Source organism: Lynx rufus, unplaced genomic scaffold, assembly GCF_022079265.1.
Source record: "Lynx rufus isolate CCGP_SWC_20201006 ecotype Redwood Valley unplaced genomic scaffold, mLynRuf1.p SCAF_4, whole genome shotgun sequence".
Lineage (NCBI taxonomy): Eukaryota > Metazoa > Chordata > Mammalia > Carnivora > Felidae > Lynx > Lynx rufus.
Genome location: NW_025814856.1, coordinates 14,821,815 through 14,841,523, shown reverse-complemented (window position 1 = coordinate 14,841,523; position 19,709 = coordinate 14,821,815). Strand labels below are relative to the sequence as shown.

The following is a 19,709-nucleotide window of genomic DNA, read 5'->3' as shown; positions in this document are numbered from 1 at the left end:
CAACCACTACTGTGTTTTCTCTCTCTATAAATTAGTTATTTTGAGAACGTTACGTATAAATGGACTCAGAGTATATAACCTTTTGAGACTGACTTTTTTCACCCAGCATAATCCCCTTGGGATCCATCCACGCTGTTGGCGGTTAGAAAAGTCATTTTTCAGGATGATGAAATTAGATCTCCAACCACAGTACCACCAAGAAGCTCCCCGGTGGGTGACTTTCTGCCTTTTTACTGTCCACCACCAAAGGAAACCTTGTGTCCTTCGTCTGGCAACGGTATCAGTGACTCCAAATACACAAAATTGCCCTAAGCGAGCAGCCACCACCCCTTGTCTGGATTAGGACAATACCCTATTATGGTGCACAAAAGAGAACTGTGTAAATTCAGACGTGGTGTCTTGAGCTTCTTAGATCCAAAACTTCAGGAAGGAAAAAAGATTTCCTCATCCTGTTACAGCTTTCGCCCACTGCCAAGACATTGGTTCTGTTTCCTACTGAAGGTCTTCACTGGCTCTTGAAGGGACTGGTAGGGGACTATTCAAGCTCCTCTGAAATGTTTCCTTTTTATCCACAGCGATGGCGGCCATTTAGCCCACAGGGCTCCGCACCTCCCCTAGGGCACCGGTTCTCAATTCTGCTGCTCTCTGGGAGAGAACCTGTCCTGTGAAAATCTGCTTCTCTAGGGAACTCTGGGAAATGGCCATTTCTGACCATCCCGCCCCTCGCCGCGTTCCCTTTTATAGCCATTCTGAGTTACCTTCCAAAGATGCGGGAATGAAACCTGAAGCCAACGTGGAAGCTGAGTTTTCTAGAACAGGCACGTGCGTGTGAAAACCGTGCAAAGCCTTGGCTCAAGAATGACCGGCGGTGTGAGATGACAAGAATGAAGCTCCTCGAGACACAGGGCTTCTGTCTGCAAAGGACTTCCCACACCTGGAGACGCTGGCCTTCTTTAGTTCTGGGAGCGCCGGGGAGGGGTCACATCTCCATTCTCTCCTGAAGGCACCTGACCCACGCCTGTGAGTCAATGACCAGACTGCCACGCCAGGTGCGGGGACTCCTCACTTGACTACGTTATGGCCCCAGCTGCTCATTCAGAGGGGGCCACACACACACAGGGGGAGAGCCCGGAGACAAAGGCTTCCCATTACTTCTTTGAATTAAAAAAAAAACAAAATTAGGGGGCACCTGGGTGGCTTAGTCGGTTGAGTCTGACTCTTGATTTCGGCTCCGGTCATGATCTCACGGTTCGTGGGTTTGAGCCCCGCGCGGAGCTCTGTGCTGACAGCACGGGACCCAGTTGGGAGTCTCTCTCTCTCTCTTTCTCCTGCTCTTGTGTGCACACACACACTCTCTCTCTCGAAATAAATTAACAAACATTAAAAACAAAAACAAAAACACAATTAGTTGCCATGAATTTGTAAAGCTTGAGGGAAGACCTTAACTAGAAGGCCCTCGCCAGCTCTCCCACAGATGCCCCAGAACGGAGCGTGGCACATAATACATGCTCTATAAACCGACTGAATGAAACACTGTAGCAAAACTAAGATTCAAGCTATACGTACTTGTAACACAGCTCACAAAAGCCACGTGTGCTGTGTAGGGAGAATCATGGAGCAAGGTCTAGAACAGGCCTTTCTATCCTAATACTTTAGCATATGTCTGTTGAGGATCCTGACGCAAAGCTGAAGGACAGACTGGCAGGGCCACGCCCACGGTGCAAACTCGTATCCTAAGACCTGCTGGGTAGGGAGGGGGCCCTGGGGAGAGTAGATCCGGTCTGCCCCCTCCCCCCGGCAATGCAACTGAAGGGGCACCCAAGGAGGGGGTTTCAGCAAATCCCACTGACTTTACTCTTTTGTGGGAGAAATGAAATGAGGGAGGAAAACCGAGAATGCGGGACAAAGAAGATAAAAGAAAGAGACATGTATATTCCAGGATAAGAGGGAGTTTATTGCAAGTTAGACTGGTTTGCTTTAGAGCAAAGGAAGACTAGGAAAGAGTGAACAGCACGCCATTTAAAAAACGTAATGTGGCCGCCAATGCTAAATGAAAGAGCCGGGTTTCCTTCCCCAGGAGATAAGAAAAGGCTGCATAATACGGCAACAGCATAGCAGGGCCTGTACCAAACTCCCTTTGGGGCACTCTGTCTATTCCGCAAAGAATGGGCAAACGACTCATCCTTTATAGTCTAAGACAAGGCAAAACACAGAAGGAAACCAACACAATTCATCGGGTGAAGTCGGTGAAACCCTCATTTCTAAACCTGACCACGCCTACTGAGAAAGGCTGGTCTTCCTCAGGAGAAAAACGGCCAATTTCTAAATAAAACTCCAGCAGATAGAATTTAACGGTACATTAAAAGTCCACAACACCACGGTCAAGAGAAATCCATCCCAGGAGAGCTTAATATTAGGCAATCGATTAACTGGACCTAAGTCATATCAACGGGGCAGAGGGGGAAGTTAAAAGCAAATGATACAAACACCTTAACACTGGAAGAATGGATGTTAAGTAAAATACAGCTCCCACTCCTAATATCAGTTCTGGAAAACAAGGACGGAAAGCTGTTTCCTTAACATTATAGGGAATATCTATCCTCAACCCACAGCCAACATCAAGCCCAACAGGGAAGCATGAGTTTCCTTGCTTAAAAAAAAATTTTTTTTTTTAATGTTTATTTATTTTTGAGAGACAGAGACAGAATGCGAGTGGGTTAGGGGCAGAGGGAGAGGGAGACACAGCATCACAAGCAGGCTCCAGGCTCTGAGCTGTCGGCACAGAACCCGATGCGGGGCTCGAACTCACAGACCGTGAGATCATGACCTGAGTCGAAGTCGGATGTTTAGCTGATTGAGCCACCCAGGCGCCCCGCATTAGTTCCCTTTCCTTCTGGAAGTGAGACAGGGCTGTCTGGCACCAGCATTCTTGAACGACCTGTAGGGTTTTCTAAGCAGTACGTACACACACACGGAGACCTTTCTAACCGTTAGAAAGGAAGACAATACTTATCCTTATTTGCTGATCACAGCATCCTAAAAAATCTAAGAGGATTTTAGCCCTTACACAACGTATGAGAAATTGGAAGGGAATCTGGGTCAGAGAATAAGTATGCAAATAAATTTTAAAAAATTACATGCCAGCCACTACCAGTCAAAAATTGTAAAAGAAAAAATATTCCAGTCACAAGAGCGTAGACAAAATACAAGAACAAAGACAACAAAAAACCCACTTGAGAATAATCTTAAGAAATGCATGGGACTGGGCACCTGGGTGGCTCAGTTGGTTAAGCGTCCAACTTCAGCTCAGGTCATGATCTCATGGTTTGTGGGTTTGAGCCCTGCGTCGGGCTCCGTGCTGACAGGTCAGAGCCTGGAGCCCGCCTCGGATTCTGTGTCTCCCTCTCTCTGCCCCTACCCCACTAGTGCTCTGTCTCTCTCTTTCTCAAATAAAGACTTTAATGAATAAACATTAAGAGTTTAATGAATAAACTCAAATAGTTTAATGAATTAAAAATGTTTAATGAGTAAACATTAAAAAAATTATACCAGAGTTCTACTGAGAAGAAAAAACAGGTGAGAGGAGCTAAAAAAATTATGAAAAAGGAATGAAGGGAGGCTAGCCCACCAGATGTTAAAACCGTATGGAAAAATCCAATAATTAAATCAGTGAGACAGAACATACGCTTGAAAAACAGGCGTGGAGTGGAAACGGGGATAACTTTTCAGGAAAATAATCTGGCGACATACATCAAGAGTCTTAAAAACATTCCTGACCTTCCCGCTTCAAGGACATCCTCTGAAGCGGGAACACAGATTTACGCACAGAATTGTCCACAGTGGATGATGGGAACGAGCGTTAGACACGTGACTGGAACAGTTACCAAAGTCATGCCTGTGGACAATTAATGCAGTCATAAAAAACGTTTACGGGTTAAAAAAAAAAAAAATCAAAATGTTGACAGATGTGACTCGTTTTCAAACTGGAAATACTCGGAAGTGAATTTTTTGCTAACCGGGGGAAACCTCATCGGAGGAAGCCCGTGTAGGGGGGGCCGACCTGTGCCGCACACTCCCTCTTGAGTCCGTCCCCGCAGGCCACACTAGGCCTCTGACACTGAGGCCGAGGCCCGGGGGCCCGAGCCCCTCTAAGACTTAACCACCCACACTGGCCACGGAAGGGGTACGGCCCCGACGCTCACCCTCGAGGCAGCCAAGGCTCAGCGAGGGTGTCACTCAGGATTTCCGGGGGACGGAGGGGGCCCAGGCGGGGCTGTTCCAGCATGCGGGATGAGTTCACCACAGAGGCACTGCAAAGTCCTTGCAAAACACCGGGAATCGTGACGGATGCTCTCGTCTGAGCAGCTTCGCCAGCGCTCCAGAGAATTTTTGGAAGCTGATCTGAAAATGCGTCTCAAAAGCCTTAGTAGTTTGGGGCGCCCGGGTGGCTCAGTCGGTGGAGCATCTGGCTCCGGCTCAGGTCACCATCTCACGGTTTATGGGTTCGAGGCCCACGTCGGGCTTGCGGCTGTCAGCACAGGGCCCGCTTCCGATCCCCTGCCCCCCTCCTGCTTGCGCTCTCTCAAGGGGTATTTTATGTCCCTTCGGAGCAAGCATTATGTCTAGATATGTGTTGTAAGGAAATGATTTTGCATGTGGACACACACATAGCTGTTCAACTTTTAAAGCGATATTGTATAATTATAAGTGGTCTGAGTGTCCAAAAATCGAAAATGGGAACCCACGATGAACCTCATATACCACCTGAAGAGGTAATCCCGTATCAAAATTAACAAAAAATAGAGATGAGTACAAGGAAAAGAAAGAAATAACTACTGAGGGCAGCTTAGTGTGAAGAATGTTTAAATTATTTCCTTTTTAACGTTTTTTTTTTTTTGTTTTGTTTTGTTTTTTTGAGACAGGGAGACAGAGCATGAACGGGGGAAGGTCAGAGAGAGGGAGACCCAGAATCTGAAACAGGCTCCAGGCTCTGAGCTGTCAGCACAGAGCCTGACGCGGGGCTCGAACTCACGGACCGTGAGATCATGACCTGAGCCGAAGTCGGCCGCTTAACCGACTGAGCCACCCAGGGGCCCCTAAATTATTTCTTAAAAGGAGAGGACATAAGTGTTTCTAGCGATAGCCTTTGAGAATGACCAATGGGCCCTGAAAAACGTTCTCATGGGGCTGCCTTACGAGAGGAAAAGTGTATGAGGTCCTGCCTTAGGTTTTCATGTGAGGGCCAGGTCTTAACAGCAGAGGGCCACAGTCCCCCCGTTTGCCCGCACATCAGAATCACCGAGCAGGTGGTTAAAAACAGGCCCTCCAGTCACTCCCCAAGGCTCCAGAACTAGGACCTCCAAGGGGGGCGGGAGGGGCGGAGGCTTCCGCAGCTGGTTCACCTGAGCCTCGGGCAGGGGGACACGCCTCGGTGCCCAGTTCAGCAATAATGGGCTGCTGGAGAGACTGAATCCCCGTCTAAGCGACTTAGGTTTAGATCCGCAACCATAATTCCAGGTGCCCTGCTCTCCATCCATAAAGTGGGACTAAACCCGAGTTTCCACCTTAAAAAGATAACATGGGGTCATGGTATAGGGAGAGCAGGATACTGAGTTGTGAGAGAGGGTTCCGTGGTGACGCCAATATTCCCATTCGTCTGGGCACAGAGTGCCAAAGCGGAGAAGCGTCCTCCCCTTTGGCGGGGGGTGACCACGCAGAAGTCCCACCACTCCCACTACAAGACAGAGGGGTCCCAGGTACGGATGCCAAATGTCGGACCCCACGCCTGAGGACATCTGAGCCCCGGGTCGTGTTCAAGAAGAGGCTGGAGCACGTCCTGGTTAGCAGTAACGGGTCAGGCGAGGACACGCCCACCTACCTGCCCAGAGCTCCGAGGTGATGTGAGGGGCCATCGGGGCAGCCATCACGGTCAGGGCACACACAGCGTCCTCGAACTCGGGGCTGTGGAGAACGACTCTCTGCGAGGCTTGCTGGGGAAGAGAAAAGAACAATGTGAGAACACCGAGGCACACAGAATAAGCCTGGGGAAGGAAGGCCATCCATGTATCTGAAGTCCAGAGACACAGGCAGGCAAGCAGCAACCCTCCTGGCCATCCGTTTGCTCCGGACGAAGAATGTCCCCCATCTAACCCTAGTATGACAAGGAGGGCAGCAGCAGCAACAGCAAAAGACACCACTCTTAACTGAGCACGTACTACACCCTCAGTCTGAGGCTGACTCATCTGATTCCTACAGCTATCGCTGGGGGGCAGTGTTCCTTCCCCCACCTGGCGGATGAAGCAGCTAAGGGTCACGGAGGGAGAGTAACCTGCCCCCAGGTAGGTGGTTAACCAAGCAACGCAGCTCCCACAAGCATCCAGCTTTGTCTGAAATCAGAGTGCAACTCCTAGCTGCTCTGCTGGGTTTCCCGGGTGCTTCGGAGCCCGTGAGACACGCACACGGGCTTGCTCACGGGTCTCGCAACGTGCAGATGTCTAGCTCAGGGGTCCCTCTGCCCCCTCGGGGGTCTCAGGGGTCCTCCTTCTATTAAACAGCTTTGCCAGTTACTGTAAACACCCAGTTTCTTCCTGCAGTGCAGCTAGCCAGGTGACCCAGCCACGCGCCCATCTAATTTACGGGGTACCTACCCTATGCTGGACTTTGGGGATAAAACGTCCAGAAAGGTACAGTCTCTGCCCTCAAGGGGTTTACTATCAATTGGGGAGACAAGTGACAGAGGACTTAAGGGTGTCACAAGGTGCAGGGGAGGGACCGTGGTGAGCAAAGCAGGGTGTGAACTGGCGAGTGTGGCCCAAGGACGGCGGGGAAGGAGAGGGGCCATCCCGACGTGGCTGTGGGAAGGACAGCACTGAGTTTCCCAGAGGCTGGCGGTTGTCGAGGCACGCTGGGCGAGTCCCGATAAAAACCAGCCTGGCGAGATGGTGGCACTCCAGTCTATGTTCACAAAACAATTGTGACAAAAACAATTTTGGTTTAATTTTATGAGGTTTGCTAAAATTAAAAGTAGGAAGCCCCCATGATATATATTTTGCTAGGTAGAGAGAGGCCAAAAATACTATACATTTAAAAAAATTTTATAAGTTTATTTTTGAGAGAGAGAGAGAGAGAGAGCACGAATGGGGGAGGGACAGAGAGAGAGGGAGACACAGAATCCGAAACAGGCTCCAGGCTCTGAGCTGTCAGCACAGAGCCCGATGTGGGGCCTGAACCCACGAGACGAGAGAGCATGACCTGAGCCTACGTTGGATGCTTAACTGACTGAGCTACCCAGAAGCCCCCCACAAAATACTGTACATTTAAAAAAATGTTTATATATTTATATGGGGGGGGGGTTGTGCCGGGGAGGGGCAGAGAGGGAGAGAGAGAATCCTAGGCAGGCTCCATGCTGTCAGCACAGAGCCCGATGCGGTGCTCGATCCCACAAACCGCGAGATCATGACCTGAGCTGAAATCGAGAGTTGGATGCTCAACTGAATGAGCCACCCAGGCACCCCTATACATTAAAAAAAAGAAAAAAAGAAAAAGCCTCTATGATCTTTGCAAAACAGCCTAAGAGACTGGAATCTAATTCCACGGGTGAGGGTACAGAGAGAGTCAACCAGAAGGGCTGTAGATGGAACTGTCAGCGAGTAGACATTTCATTTTTAATTTCTTTTTTCTATAATATTTGCCATTTTTTCCCAATTAAAAAAATCACACACACTCGGCAAACAAAATTTCGGAAACGCGAAATCACTCATGCGTTGTCCAACCCAGGAGAAAACTGGTGTATTTTATCCCGGTCTCCAAAAATGCAAAAGTACGGGACTTTCCACATCTGCCCATATACCCTTTGGCTTGACTGGAGTTTTTATCACATAGACATTGTTGTATGTGTGTTCTTCCTTGCTGTTGTATCACGAACAGTTTCTGAAACTAAGTATTCCTGGAAAGCACAGTGTGAATGGCGGTGGTGTATTTCCTTCTCATTGATACGACCGGAGTCATTTCCGGATATTCCCTTCTGAGGACAGCTGGGGTCCTATGTCTCCGTGATTGCGAGTCACTGGCCAGTGGGCACCCCTGAATCAAAGGACATAAACAACTGCACGACTACTGACCTCAAAGTCAAAGGGCTTCCTGGAGAAGTTACATCAACCATGGCCACTGCTGATATGTAACACGGTCTCAGTGCCTTTGTAATAGCACAGACTTTATGTTAAAAAGTCTCCGCAAATTTGATAGGCAAAAAAAAAAAAAAAAATAGCACCGCGTTTTTAATTTGCATTTCACGATAATTAGTGAGGCAAATACTTTTTTCTGCCAAGTTTATGGGTTATTTCTATCTTACCTTCTGTGAATTACCTCCTTTCACATCCTTTGACCGCTTTTAGGTTAGGTATTTCATATTCGTATGTGAAGAGCTCTTTATATATTGAGAATCTTAAGCCTTATGTCCGATATTCTTGTTATAAAATGTTTTCCCCAGTTTTTATCTACCTTTGAACGTGGCATGTTTTAACACACTAAAAATGGTAAGTTTTATGCAGTCATGGATTTGTCACTAAACGACCAGACACGTCATCTAACCTCCCTGGGCGTCAGGTCCTCGTAGGCAAACCATGGTGGGAGGGGGCAGGAGGGAGGGGAGTCGCTGGGCGAGAGAATTTTTTTTTTTTAAGTTTATTTATTTTGAGAGAGAGAGAGAGAGAGAGAGAAAGAGCACGCAAGTGGGGGAAGGGGCAGAGAGGGAAAGGAAGAGAGAGGATCCCAAGCTGGCTCTGCACCATCAGCCCTGAGCCTGATGCAGGAGGGTTTGAACCCACAAACCGTGAGATCATGATGTGAGCCGAAGTCAGCCGCTTAACCGACTGGGCCACCCAGGTGTCCCCCTCCCTTTTTTTAAAGTTATTTTGGGCCCATCTTTAAGAACCTTCCAGCTCTAGGGGCGCCTGGGTGGCTTGGTCGGTTGAGCGTCCGACTTCGGCTCAGGTCATGATCTCACAGTCCGTGAGTTCGAGCCCCGTGTTGGGCTCTGTGCTGACAGCCCAGACCCTGGAGCCTGTTTCAGATTCTGTGTCTCCCTCTCTCTCTGCCCCTCCCCTGTTCATGCTCTGTCTCTCTCCGTCTCAAAAATAAACATTAAAAAAAAAAAAAAAAAAAAAGAACCTTCCAGCTCTAAAACTAGGCTGTGACTATGGGAAAAAAAAATGCTTCTTTAAGATAAGAGAGCCGCACCGAGGGGGTGATACCACGGTGCTGCTCTCTGTCTGCAACCCGGCACCCTGCAGGCCACCTCAGCATGTGGCGGGAAGCCACCTGCCCTCCTGTGCTATCAGATGAGGACAAGAGGGCCACTTACCAGGAGGGCATTGCTGAATCCCATCAGCTGAGAGATTGCCGAGTTCAGTGAGAAGTCCTCTGTGAAATGGGCGGTCACCTATCGGTAAAAGTTGAATTATACACTTTCTTCAACATCTCTTTAAGCTTTCCACCAAAAACCAGCACAACACGACAACGACAAAACAAACGGACGACCCCAAAAATGTGACCTGCATGAAGCTTGCAAAGGTATTTACAAATGGATTCACTGTCTCGAATAATCACGATAATGTTTCATCGGCACAAAGATTTTTTAAAACAGGGTCAATGTCGTTTCCACTACTTAGCACGTCCCGCTCCCCCACATCTGGGCCGTGCTGGTCCTCGCAGTAGGGACTTTAAACGCTGCTAACGAGCCGAGCAGGAGGCAGGACCCGCTGATGAGGAGGCCTCAAAAAAACAGCAGACCGGAGATGGGGTGAAGGATGTCGCTCCTCTGTGGCTCCGTGACTTTCATTCACAAGAAAGGTTATTAGGAGACAGGAGAAGGTGAGTTGTGCATTTTCAAATGTGGACTCAACATAAAAACACTAATAGGACTTGTCAGCTTCTTCCTGTTGGTGCGTTTTTCAATTTTGACCATGGCCAAGAATATAGAAAAACAACACATCTAAGGATGTTAAGAGTTTCCAACTTGTTTAGGTGACCCAGTTCTATGATCTGACAGAACCGAAGAATGTGCCAGATCCAGAGAGGAAATATGTGGTATGAAAACAATCATTCAGGCACCACTCACATCATGGAATTCAATTCCGTGAGCTCTGTTTCTCTGCACTAGAGAAGAGGGGACGGGAAAAAAGTTGAAGAAGTGTCACCGAATGAGCCCATGCTGGACCCAGAGCCTCATGAAAACCCTGTGCCTTCAATGTCATCAGTTACCAGAGTCCAGAAAAGTGACCTTGGCTAACTTTATAAGTTCAAATCAGCAATTCTAGAAAGGGAGAAAGAAAGAGATAATAAAGAGAGAAAAGAAAGGGAGAGAGAGAAAGAAAGAAAGAAAAAAAGAAGAGGGAGGGAGGAAGAGGAAGGAAGGAAGGAAGGAAGGAAGGAAGGAAGGAAGGAAGGGGAGGAAGGGAGAGAGGGAGGAAAGGAAAGGAAGGAAAGGAAAGGAAAGGAAAGGAAAGGAAAGGAAAGGAAAGAAGGAAGGAAGGGAGGAAGGAAGGAAAGGGAGGAAGGAAGGAAAGGGAGGAAGGGAGAGAGGGAAGGAAGGAAAGGAAAGGAAAGGAAAGGAAAGGAAAGGAAAGGAAAGGAAAGAAGGGAGGAAGGGAAGGGAAGGGAAGGGAAGGAGGGAGAAAGGAAGGAAAGGGGGGAAGGAGGGAAGAAGGAAGGGAGGGAGGGAGGGAGGAAGGGAAGGAAGGAAGGAGGGAAGGAGGGAAGGAAGGAAAAAAGGAAGGAAGGAAGGGGAGAAGAGAAGAGAAGAGAAGAGAAGAGAAGAGAAGAGAAAAGAAAGAAAAGAAAAGGAAAGGAAGAGAAAAAAGGAAAGGAAAGGAAAAGAAAAAAGGAAAGAAAAGGAAAGAAAAGAAAGGAAAGGAAAGGAAAAGAAAAAAGGAAAGAAAAGGAAAGAAAAGGAAAGAAAAGGAAAGAAAAGGAAAGAAAAGGAAAGAAAAGGAAAGAAAAGAAAAGAAAAGAAAAGAAAAGAAAAACTTCAGCCTAAGGAGTATTTGGGGTGTCTCGTACCCACTAAAAAATGCCTTTGGATCTCCTAAATGCCTTCTTTCAAAGACATGTGACATTTCTTTCCACAAAGTTCTTAAAAAGGCAAATGCCACGGTGTTGTAGCAAACTCCTAGATAAAACATTTAAAGGGATTTGTTATCAGTGAAGCATCTTTTAAAATGAATTCAGGGGCGCCTGGCTGGCTCGGTCAGTAAAGCACGCAGCTCTTGATCCCGGGGTGGGGAGTTCAAGCCCCACGCTGGGTGTGGAGATTTCTTACAAATAAAATCTTTAGAAAAGGAAAAATAAAATAACGGTGGCTTGGACAATAAAATATTATTCTCTAAGAAGGTAACATGAACAAATCACGTGTGTGCAAAAGTGAAGCCACAAGAGCTCCCACAGATGCCGTGTGACAAAGTGCCTGGGCGCCCAAGTCCCCCCTCTGCCGGGCGTCTAGCCTGGAGGAGCCCGGTCTCTGGGCCTCAGCTCTGCCTCCATCTGTGGAGTGAGGAGGCCGAAGAACGGTCTCTTCGGGCCCCTTTCAACCTTGAACCTCTGTTTCCGTTCGCCTCGCGTGTAGTGCATCATCAGCGCTCCTGCCCAGAATGAACCAGCATCCCCGGAAGTTCCTCACCTCAGAGATGACCGAGTTCTTGTGCTCCCAGAGCTTCCTGCCCTCGGCTCTCTCCTCGTTACTCAGCACTTGGGGCCGGGGAAGTGTCCCAGAAGCCCTGGCCTCGATGAAGCGGGTCACCAAGGCCCACAGACGCTGTTGCCATCTCAGCACCCCGGGGAGGGCGTCAGCTGTTTCGAGCCGGGAAGCAAGAACGGGAAAGACACACACGCACGAGTGACCGATCTAGCTGTGCCCCAGCCCAGAGACGCACTTGTGCGTTGAACACACGCTTCGCGGCGCCCCGACGGAGTGACCCGAGGGCAGGTTGCAGGGGCCACCCTGGCTTGCGGAGTCCGGGAACTCAGACCGGCACTGACTCTACCACATCCCAGAGCGCCAGGCGTTCAGAGCACCGGACGGCAGGGCCCTGACTCAGAGTGGCCACCGACGGCCCCCGGCCCATGACAAGCTCAGAAACCTGGGCCAGGCTGTGCCTCGGGGCCCAGCTGCCCCGCTTCAGAAGGCCTGCGGTCACAAAGGTGTCCCCACAGAACCTAAGCCTCGGCACCTGCACTTCGTAGGTCCCCGGTGATTCCAACACACCCAGTTCCGGGACCGGCACCTGTGACTACTGCTCCAGACCACACGTATCACTGGAAACGGCTCGCCGAGCAAGGCGGTGACGGGGGCGCCTGGGTGGCTCAGTCGGTTAAGCGTCTGACTTCGGCTCAGGTCATGATCTCGAGGTTCATGGGTTTGAGCCCCGCATCGGGCTCTGTGCTGACGGCCCTGAGGCTGGAGCCTGCTTTGGATTCTGTGTCTCCCTCTCTCTCTGCCCCTCCCCCACTCGTTCTCTCGTTCTCTCTCTCTCTCTCTCCCCCCCCCCAAAATATATATCTACGTATTTTAAAAAGACAGTGATCCAGCGCCTCTGATTTCTCCTTTCCAGAGCGCGTGGGGCAGACCACAGGAAGAAAACTGAGTGACCACTGGACCGTTGATTCTGGGATAGCCAGATACCCTAGAAGATTCTACCTCATGCCCTTTCAGATCTAAACAGCTCTGGAGAGACAAATCTCCCCTAAGGGGGACGGGGCGGCGGCTGTGGGCGGTGGAGGAAATCCCAGGTAACCCCAGGAGCAGGCCCCGGGCAGGGTTTTCTGGACTCATCCGCCAGAACAAACCTTTCGGGGCGGATCGAGAGGAGACTGACCTCCGTGGGCCACATAGGGCCTCGGGGTTGCCTGGAAGCCAGCGTGGCTCCCAGGAAGCGTTCTCAGGAGGGGTCCTGGAGGAACCTGAGTCAGAACGCCACAGACTTGGCGGAGGCGGGTTCCTGCGCGCCCCCTCCTCCCCCCCACCCCACCGACGCCGTCAGCGGGTCTGGGGCGAGGACTGGGAAGCCGCACTTGCTGCGAGCTCCTCCAGTGACTGTGAGCCCCGTCACCTCCGGGGACTGTGGGGACGGTATAGGATGTCGGAAAGACCGCTCCTCGCTTCACGGGGCGGATTCCTAGAACCCTCGCTGCTGTCTTCGGCCAAGACGCTTCCTTCCTCGAAACTCCTTGGGCGACCGAGGGCGAGGACACGGGAGGCGGGCCGGGAAGGGGCAGGGGACTTACACTTCACATCCCACAAGATATCCTTCTCGGGAGGGGCGGCGAAGAGGATGTACAGCCGGATGGTGTCGATGCCATAACGCCCTACGACCTCCTGGGGGTCCACCCCGTTGTGTTTGGACTTGCTCATCTTCTCCCACGTCACCTCCACCGTCTCCTTCGTGTTTGCGTGAACAGGAACAGACCCTGGACACCAAAATCACACACGGGGACGGCACGTGCGGCTCGGAACGGGTTCCGCAACAGCACGTCCACTAAGAGCCATTAAAAGCATCCGCCTGAAGAATCCCACTCATTCACTCGACACGCCTCTTTCTCCTCTTTCTCTCCCTCTGCGACACATCGTGGAAAAAGGGAAGGGAAAAGGAGGGAAGGGGAAGGGGAAGGGGAAGGGGAAGGGGAAGGGGAAGGGAAGGGAAGGGAAGGGAAGGGAAGGGAAGGGAAGGGAAGGGAAGGGAAGGGAAGGGAAGGGAAGGGAAGGGAAGGGAAGGGAAAAGGGGAAGGGAAAAGGGGAAGGGGAAGGGGAAGGGGAAGGGGAAGGGGAAGGGGAAGGGGAAGGGGAAGGGGAAGGGAAGGGAAGGGAAACAGAGGCCCGCACGTTCTGCTGTCTCCTTCAGGGATTCGGGGTCTCCCCTGCAAGCCGGCAGCTGACCGGTCAGGGTCTCAAGAGCAGCAAAGCGCCCCGAGAGGTCACGTCAGTCACCGAAAACATGCTCTCGCACCATCGGGACCCGCGGGCTCACCTCACCGGGCTCTTGTTGAATGCGGTGTGCCCTGTGGTGCCCGCCCGCCACGGCCTGCTGTCCGGGAGTGTCTCCTCCCCACCCACACACCACCGGGCCAGACAAGGCCTTACATGGCTAGGTTTGGATGAGGTGAGCGTGTGGCCGAGCCCCGGGGGCTGGGACAAGGAAGGACATCTGGGAAGGCTAAGGGCTCTCCCAGGAACCGCAACTAAGAGACAGAAGCTCCCGTTTCAATGTTGTTGGGCGCTGGAACCATAAAGTCCTAAGGAGATGGGGCAGGACGTGGCATCACACGGGTCCCCGAGGTCACCGTGTAACCTGAAGTCAGGGGGAACAGAAGCCCAGCCTGGAGGAGGAGGGAGAACAGGGCAGAAGAACAGAGAGGAGGAGGAAGAGCAAACAGGGGCGGGGAAGGAGAGAAGAGAAAGTTCTAGGCCTGGCATCTGGGTGGCGCCTGGGGACTGCCTGCACGCGGCGAGGCCCGGCTGGAGCCCCTACAGCTGGCTTCGGGTGATATCCCTATGTCCCGTGTCCACCCGCCTTTGGGCGTGTTTCTGTTCCTTCTAGACAAGCACTCCCAGGGGCGCCTGGGTGGCGCAGTCGGTTAAGCGTCCGACTTCAGCCAGGTCACGATCTCGCGGTCCGTGAGTTCGAGCCCCGCGTCAGGCTCTGGGCTGATGGCTCGGAGCCTGGAGCCTGCTTCCGATTCTGTGTCTCCCTCTCTCTCTGCCCCTCCCCCGTTCGTGCTCTGTCTCTCTCTGTCCCAAAAATAAATAAACGTTGACAAGCACTCCCAGACTCTGACCGCAACCAAAGTCCCAAGGGGCCGATGTGTGTACCCAAAAGCTAACTCCGCAGAAGCACGTCCATTAAGGAGAGGGAAGGCTGGCCTCGCTGACCCAAGTGCTTTTTCGAGGGGGCAAGTCCACGTGGGAAGGGAAAAGGAGCTCACAACACTGCCTGGCCCCATGACATCAGAGCAGAGGGAGACTGAAGTTGCTGTATCCAGGCTGCGGTGAGGCTCAGGGAACCACTGCTCCGTTTACCCTGCACGCCTCCTCCGGGCTTAGCTACTCTTTCCAGCACTACTGTGCAACTTACGAAAGAGGCATCTATCCGGGCAGAACAGTTGAGAAGTTAGAAAAAGGTGCCCTCTCTTGGCAAATGTGGCCCTGAGGTATATGGTTTGGCAAGAGGCTGGATCTCGGGCCCTGCTCCCCCCCTAGGCTGGGTGCCTTTGAGCAGTGCACGAACTGCACAGCCGTACAACGGCAGCCCTGCCCATAACACAGAGAGCACTTCACTAACAACTGAAATTTATATGCCCCCTGGATTTGGCTTCTTTCTCCTCTGGTCCCTGTTGGAGAAATATTGTCAATTTCTTTTCAAGCTTTTTTTTCCGTCCCATGGACCATTCCAAACCCTGATAAATTACTGCATAATTAGGTAATTCCGTTGATGGCTTCCACCTAAACCTTCTCTCTAGTGTGTGGTTTGGAAGGCTGCCTACCATTAGGGGGTTGTTGGGTTTACATGATCTCATCCATTGTGCACTGGGTTTTCTAAACGTAGTGGCCAGAATTCTGGGGTTTTCTCACAGTTGCCTCTCTGTCTCCCCCCCCCCCCCCCGCCCCATTTCCTAACATGTCACTGATTTCAAGGGTATGCTGGGTGCACATGACATCCTCACCGTGCCACCTAAAGATCTGGCAAGGGGAACTACCCCTGAGGAAGAGTGAAAACACGGATGGCAGCAGAAAGCCTCAGGAGCACTGGAAGAAGAGGGAGGTCCAGCGATCGGGGAGAGGTGCTCCACAGGGAAGTGCTGGGTGGGGCTGCTCCAGGGTTCCGACACGTGCCTAGAGACCACCTAGAGGGAAACACTGGGAGTGTCCCAGGCTTAGAAGAGTGTCTCTTGGACCTGGGGACTCTGTCCCTGAGACGGGCTATCAAACACAAGCAAGGGCATGAGGTGATGCCCGGGCTGACTCTGTTGTGTACAAATGAAAACCCTTCCAGAAGCGAACGGACTGTGGATGGGGCTGGGGCTGAGGAGCAGGTGGCCATCCCAGCCCCAGCCTTCAGAGGGCACTGGCCACCAGGCACAGCAGGCCTGGAGACCTGAGACCCACGGGGCCCTCTCCAGGATTTCCCACCCCACCGAGGCCCGGGCGAGCACCTGCTTTGTCAATGGCTCTCAGGCCTGGCCTCGTTCTCCCCGAGTACCTAGAAGGGACCGATGGGCCATTCTCACCTGTGAGATCTACTTCCTCTCTCTGTAGATATTGTCCAGACGGCAGGCGGAATGTCTGCCCCTTGATAAGGCCTTGGGCCAGCAGCTTATGAAAAGGCTCTCTGAGAAAAGATAAAGGGAAAAGAAATCGATTGGTAGGGATTTGAAGCATCCACAAGACAGCAATAGAAGCCTTTCCGGCTGATGGATAGAGACAACTGCTCTTCATAAAAGCGGGTAGTCTGGCCAATGCCACTTGGAAATCCAACTGGAGCAAACAGCTCCTTATAAAGAAGTGACTGAGAACACGAAGTCAGATCGGCAGGTGTTAGCTACTTTCCACTTGTCGAAGTGGAAAGAACACTAGGCTTCAGATTCGGAAGGCCTGGATTTGAATCTCTTTCCTCCTCAATGAATTCTATGAGCCAAGGCAAGTCCCTTACTTGTTCTCAACATCAGTTTGCTTATCTGAAAAGTGGAAACACTAAAAATCTGTCAAAGGCTTGTTGGTAAGATTACAGTAAATGATTGCGTGAAAATACTTGTAAATTTTATTTTATTTTTAAATTTGCTGCAGTTCTTTTTAAAAAATTTTTTTAATGTTTATTTGTATTTGAGAGAGAGAAAGAAAGAGAGAGCACAAGCAGGGGAGGGGCAGAGAGAGAGGAAGACAGAATCCAAAAGGCTCTGAGCTGTCAGCACACAGCCCGACACGAGGCTCGAACTCATGAGCTGTGAAATCATGACCTGAGCTGAAGTCAGATGCTCAGCCGACTGAGCCACCCAGGGGCTCCACCCCCTCCCCTGGCTTTTTTTTTTTTTTTTAAGTTTATTTATTTATTCTGAGAGAGACAGAGAGAGTACGCAAGCAGGGGAGGGGCAGAGAGAGACGAGAACAGAAGATCAAAAGCAGGTTCCGTGCTGAGAGCAGAGGGGCCTGATACGGAGCTCGAACTCACGAACCGTGAGATCATGACCTGAGCCGAAGACCGACACTTAACTGACTGAGCCACCCAGGTACCCCGATACTTGGAAATTTTAAAGAACCACACTAATGTCAGCTACAGGCCGAGTCCAGCGTCAGGAGGGGCTCGAGAGGACACAGGGAGGTTTAAGTCGGGGCTCTGCTCAAGCAGGCTCCTTTCCCATCAACCTTGTACACAGTGACTGCTTGCATTCTTAAAAAAAAAAACAAACACTGACTCCTACAGATTAACCACGCATATAGACTTTCTGTTCAAACTCAAACATGAACCTCCTCTTTTTAGGCCTACCCCCCTCTGAGGAGGTGGTTGTTATTAATAGCATGGTAAATACACCTGGAAACGTCTGGAAACTTTTCTGAATGCCTATGTGTATATACATACATACAGTTTTGTATAGTTTTGGCAGATTTAAATAGATCATAATTTACATATATGACTCTGGTATTTCATTTAACTATATGAATGGATTTTCCACAACAGTCTATATGGACCTATCTCAGTTTTTTTTCCTTTTGTAATTGTTTTCACTTTTTTTTTGTTTTATTATTATTATTATTTATATAATTTATTGTCAAGTTGGCTAACATACAGTGTATATACAGCGTGCTCTAGGTTTTAGGGGGTAGATTCCCATGATTCATCGCTTACATACAACACCCAGCGCTCATCCCAACAAGTGCCCTCCTCGATGCCCATCACCTATCTCACCGCCCCCACCCCCATCAACGCCCTGGAAAACAGTCTGGAGGTTCCTCAACAAATTAAAAATAGAGCCTGCTACGACCCAGCAGTAGCGCTACTAGGAATTTATTCAAAGGATGCAGGAGTGCGGATTCATTAGGGCACACGTACCCCAGTGTTTATAGCAGAGCTTTCATCAATAGTCAAATTATGGAAAGAGGCTCAGTTTTTTTTCAATGTTTATTTATTTTTGGGACAGAGAGAGACAGAGCATGAACGGGGGAGGGGCAGAGAGAGAGGGAGACACAGAATCGGAAACAGGCTCCAGGCTCCGAGCCATCAGCCCAGAGCCTGACGCGGGGCTCGAACTCACGGACCGCGAGATCGTGACCTGGCTGAAGTCGGACGCTTAACTGACTGCGCCACCCAGGCGCCCCAAGGCTCAGTTTTTTTAATGTTTATTTTTGAGAGAGAGAGAGAGAGAAAAAGAGGCATGTGTGAGCGAGCAGGGGAGGGGCAGAGAGAGAGAGAGAGGGACAGAGGATCCGAAGCAGGCTCTGTGATAACAGCAGCAAGCCCAATGCAAGGCTCGAACTCCCAAACCGTGAGATCATGACTTGGGCCGAAGTCAGGCACTCAACCGACTGAGCCACGCAGGCGCCCCCAGACCTATCTCGGTTTTAAACGGCTCTCTAGTAGTCTGCGGTGCGCATGGGTTATAATTTGTTTATAGTGCCCGTTTTCTAAAAAATGGTTTCAGTCACTTTTACTGGATGAATCCTGCAATATAAACTTTTTCTCGGAAGGGGACAAGAAGAGGCTGACCCTTATACTGAAATGACAGGGAAATGACGTGATTTCCGATTTGAAACGGTTTATTCTGAAGAATCCACCTGATTCCGTTGTAAAGCACGAGAGCGAGAGCTATTCCAAACTCCAAGAATGATTTGCGGAGACATGTGCCGGTAACACGTGCGCGTTTCGTATCTGTTGAGAGGTAGGAACGTTTGGCGGGAGCCACGTTCTTCCCAAGCGTCACCAGCAGCACGACGCACCTTTCAACCGACAAACCCGTCGGTGCTTCAAGGTCACTGACGCGAGGCGGCTGCTATTTAGAAGTTCAAAAAAACCACACGACCTCAGAGGCCCGGCAGACTACAAGTGTTGTTCTGGAGTCGTAGGCAGGAGCCGGCTTGGTCAAGTTAACAGGACCCTTGTTTCTCACACAAGGCCGTGGGATTTCGGTGACCCGTGATACTGAGTAAGGCTGCTGGGCGGGCCCCTGGTTTGTATCTGTGTGGCCCTTGTCCAACGGCTGTGCGGACAGGTGCGGTTTAGGGGAAACGTACCAGGGGATTCAGGGGGTAGCATGGGATAGACCGACCGGAAAAGAGATGAGGGCCAGTTCGGAAAAAGCGATTCTCAGCCTTCATATTTTAAAATCTTAGGAGTGTATATTGTGTATACACGCAGGCATACGCGAGGGTGGGGGTGGCGGTGAGGGATCTTCTTATCCTTTTTTGCCCAACGCGGGCCTCGATTGCACAATGGTGAGATCGGACCCGGAATCAACAGCCGGACGCTCAACCAACCGAGCCACCCAGGCTCCCTGAGGTATTTTCCACGGTGGAAAAGACCCAATATGCATAACATTCAAGTCGAATGTTACACAATTGTGCAAATTATTCAGTGTTATTATTGAGCGTCACAGGGGCCATCCGGCATGCTCCCATGTTAATTTGGAACAAACCCCACATGTGCACAGAAGTCATCATATCATTGTCCAGC

General features: G+C 50.6%; 1 protein-coding gene across 2 annotated transcripts in view; it reads right to left on the bottom strand.

Annotated features, from left to right (window-relative positions):
• LARS2 (leucyl-tRNA synthetase 2, mitochondrial) overlaps positions 1-19,709 on the bottom strand; it is a 169,624-nt gene that overhangs the window by 12,039 nt on the left and 137,876 nt on the right. For both annotated transcript variants that reach the window (XM_047096296.1, XM_047096297.1), the window contains 5 exons: positions 16,276-16,376; positions 13,279-13,461; positions 11,675-11,844; positions 9,362-9,439; positions 5,879-5,990 (listed from right to left, as the gene is read on the bottom strand). In XM_047096296.1, coding sequence (XP_046952252.1) covers positions 5,879-5,990; positions 9,362-9,439; positions 11,675-11,844; positions 13,279-13,461; positions 16,276-16,376 — 644 coding nt within the window. The remainder of the gene's footprint in view (positions 1-5,878; positions 5,991-9,361; positions 9,440-11,674; positions 11,845-13,278; positions 13,462-16,275; positions 16,377-19,709) is intronic.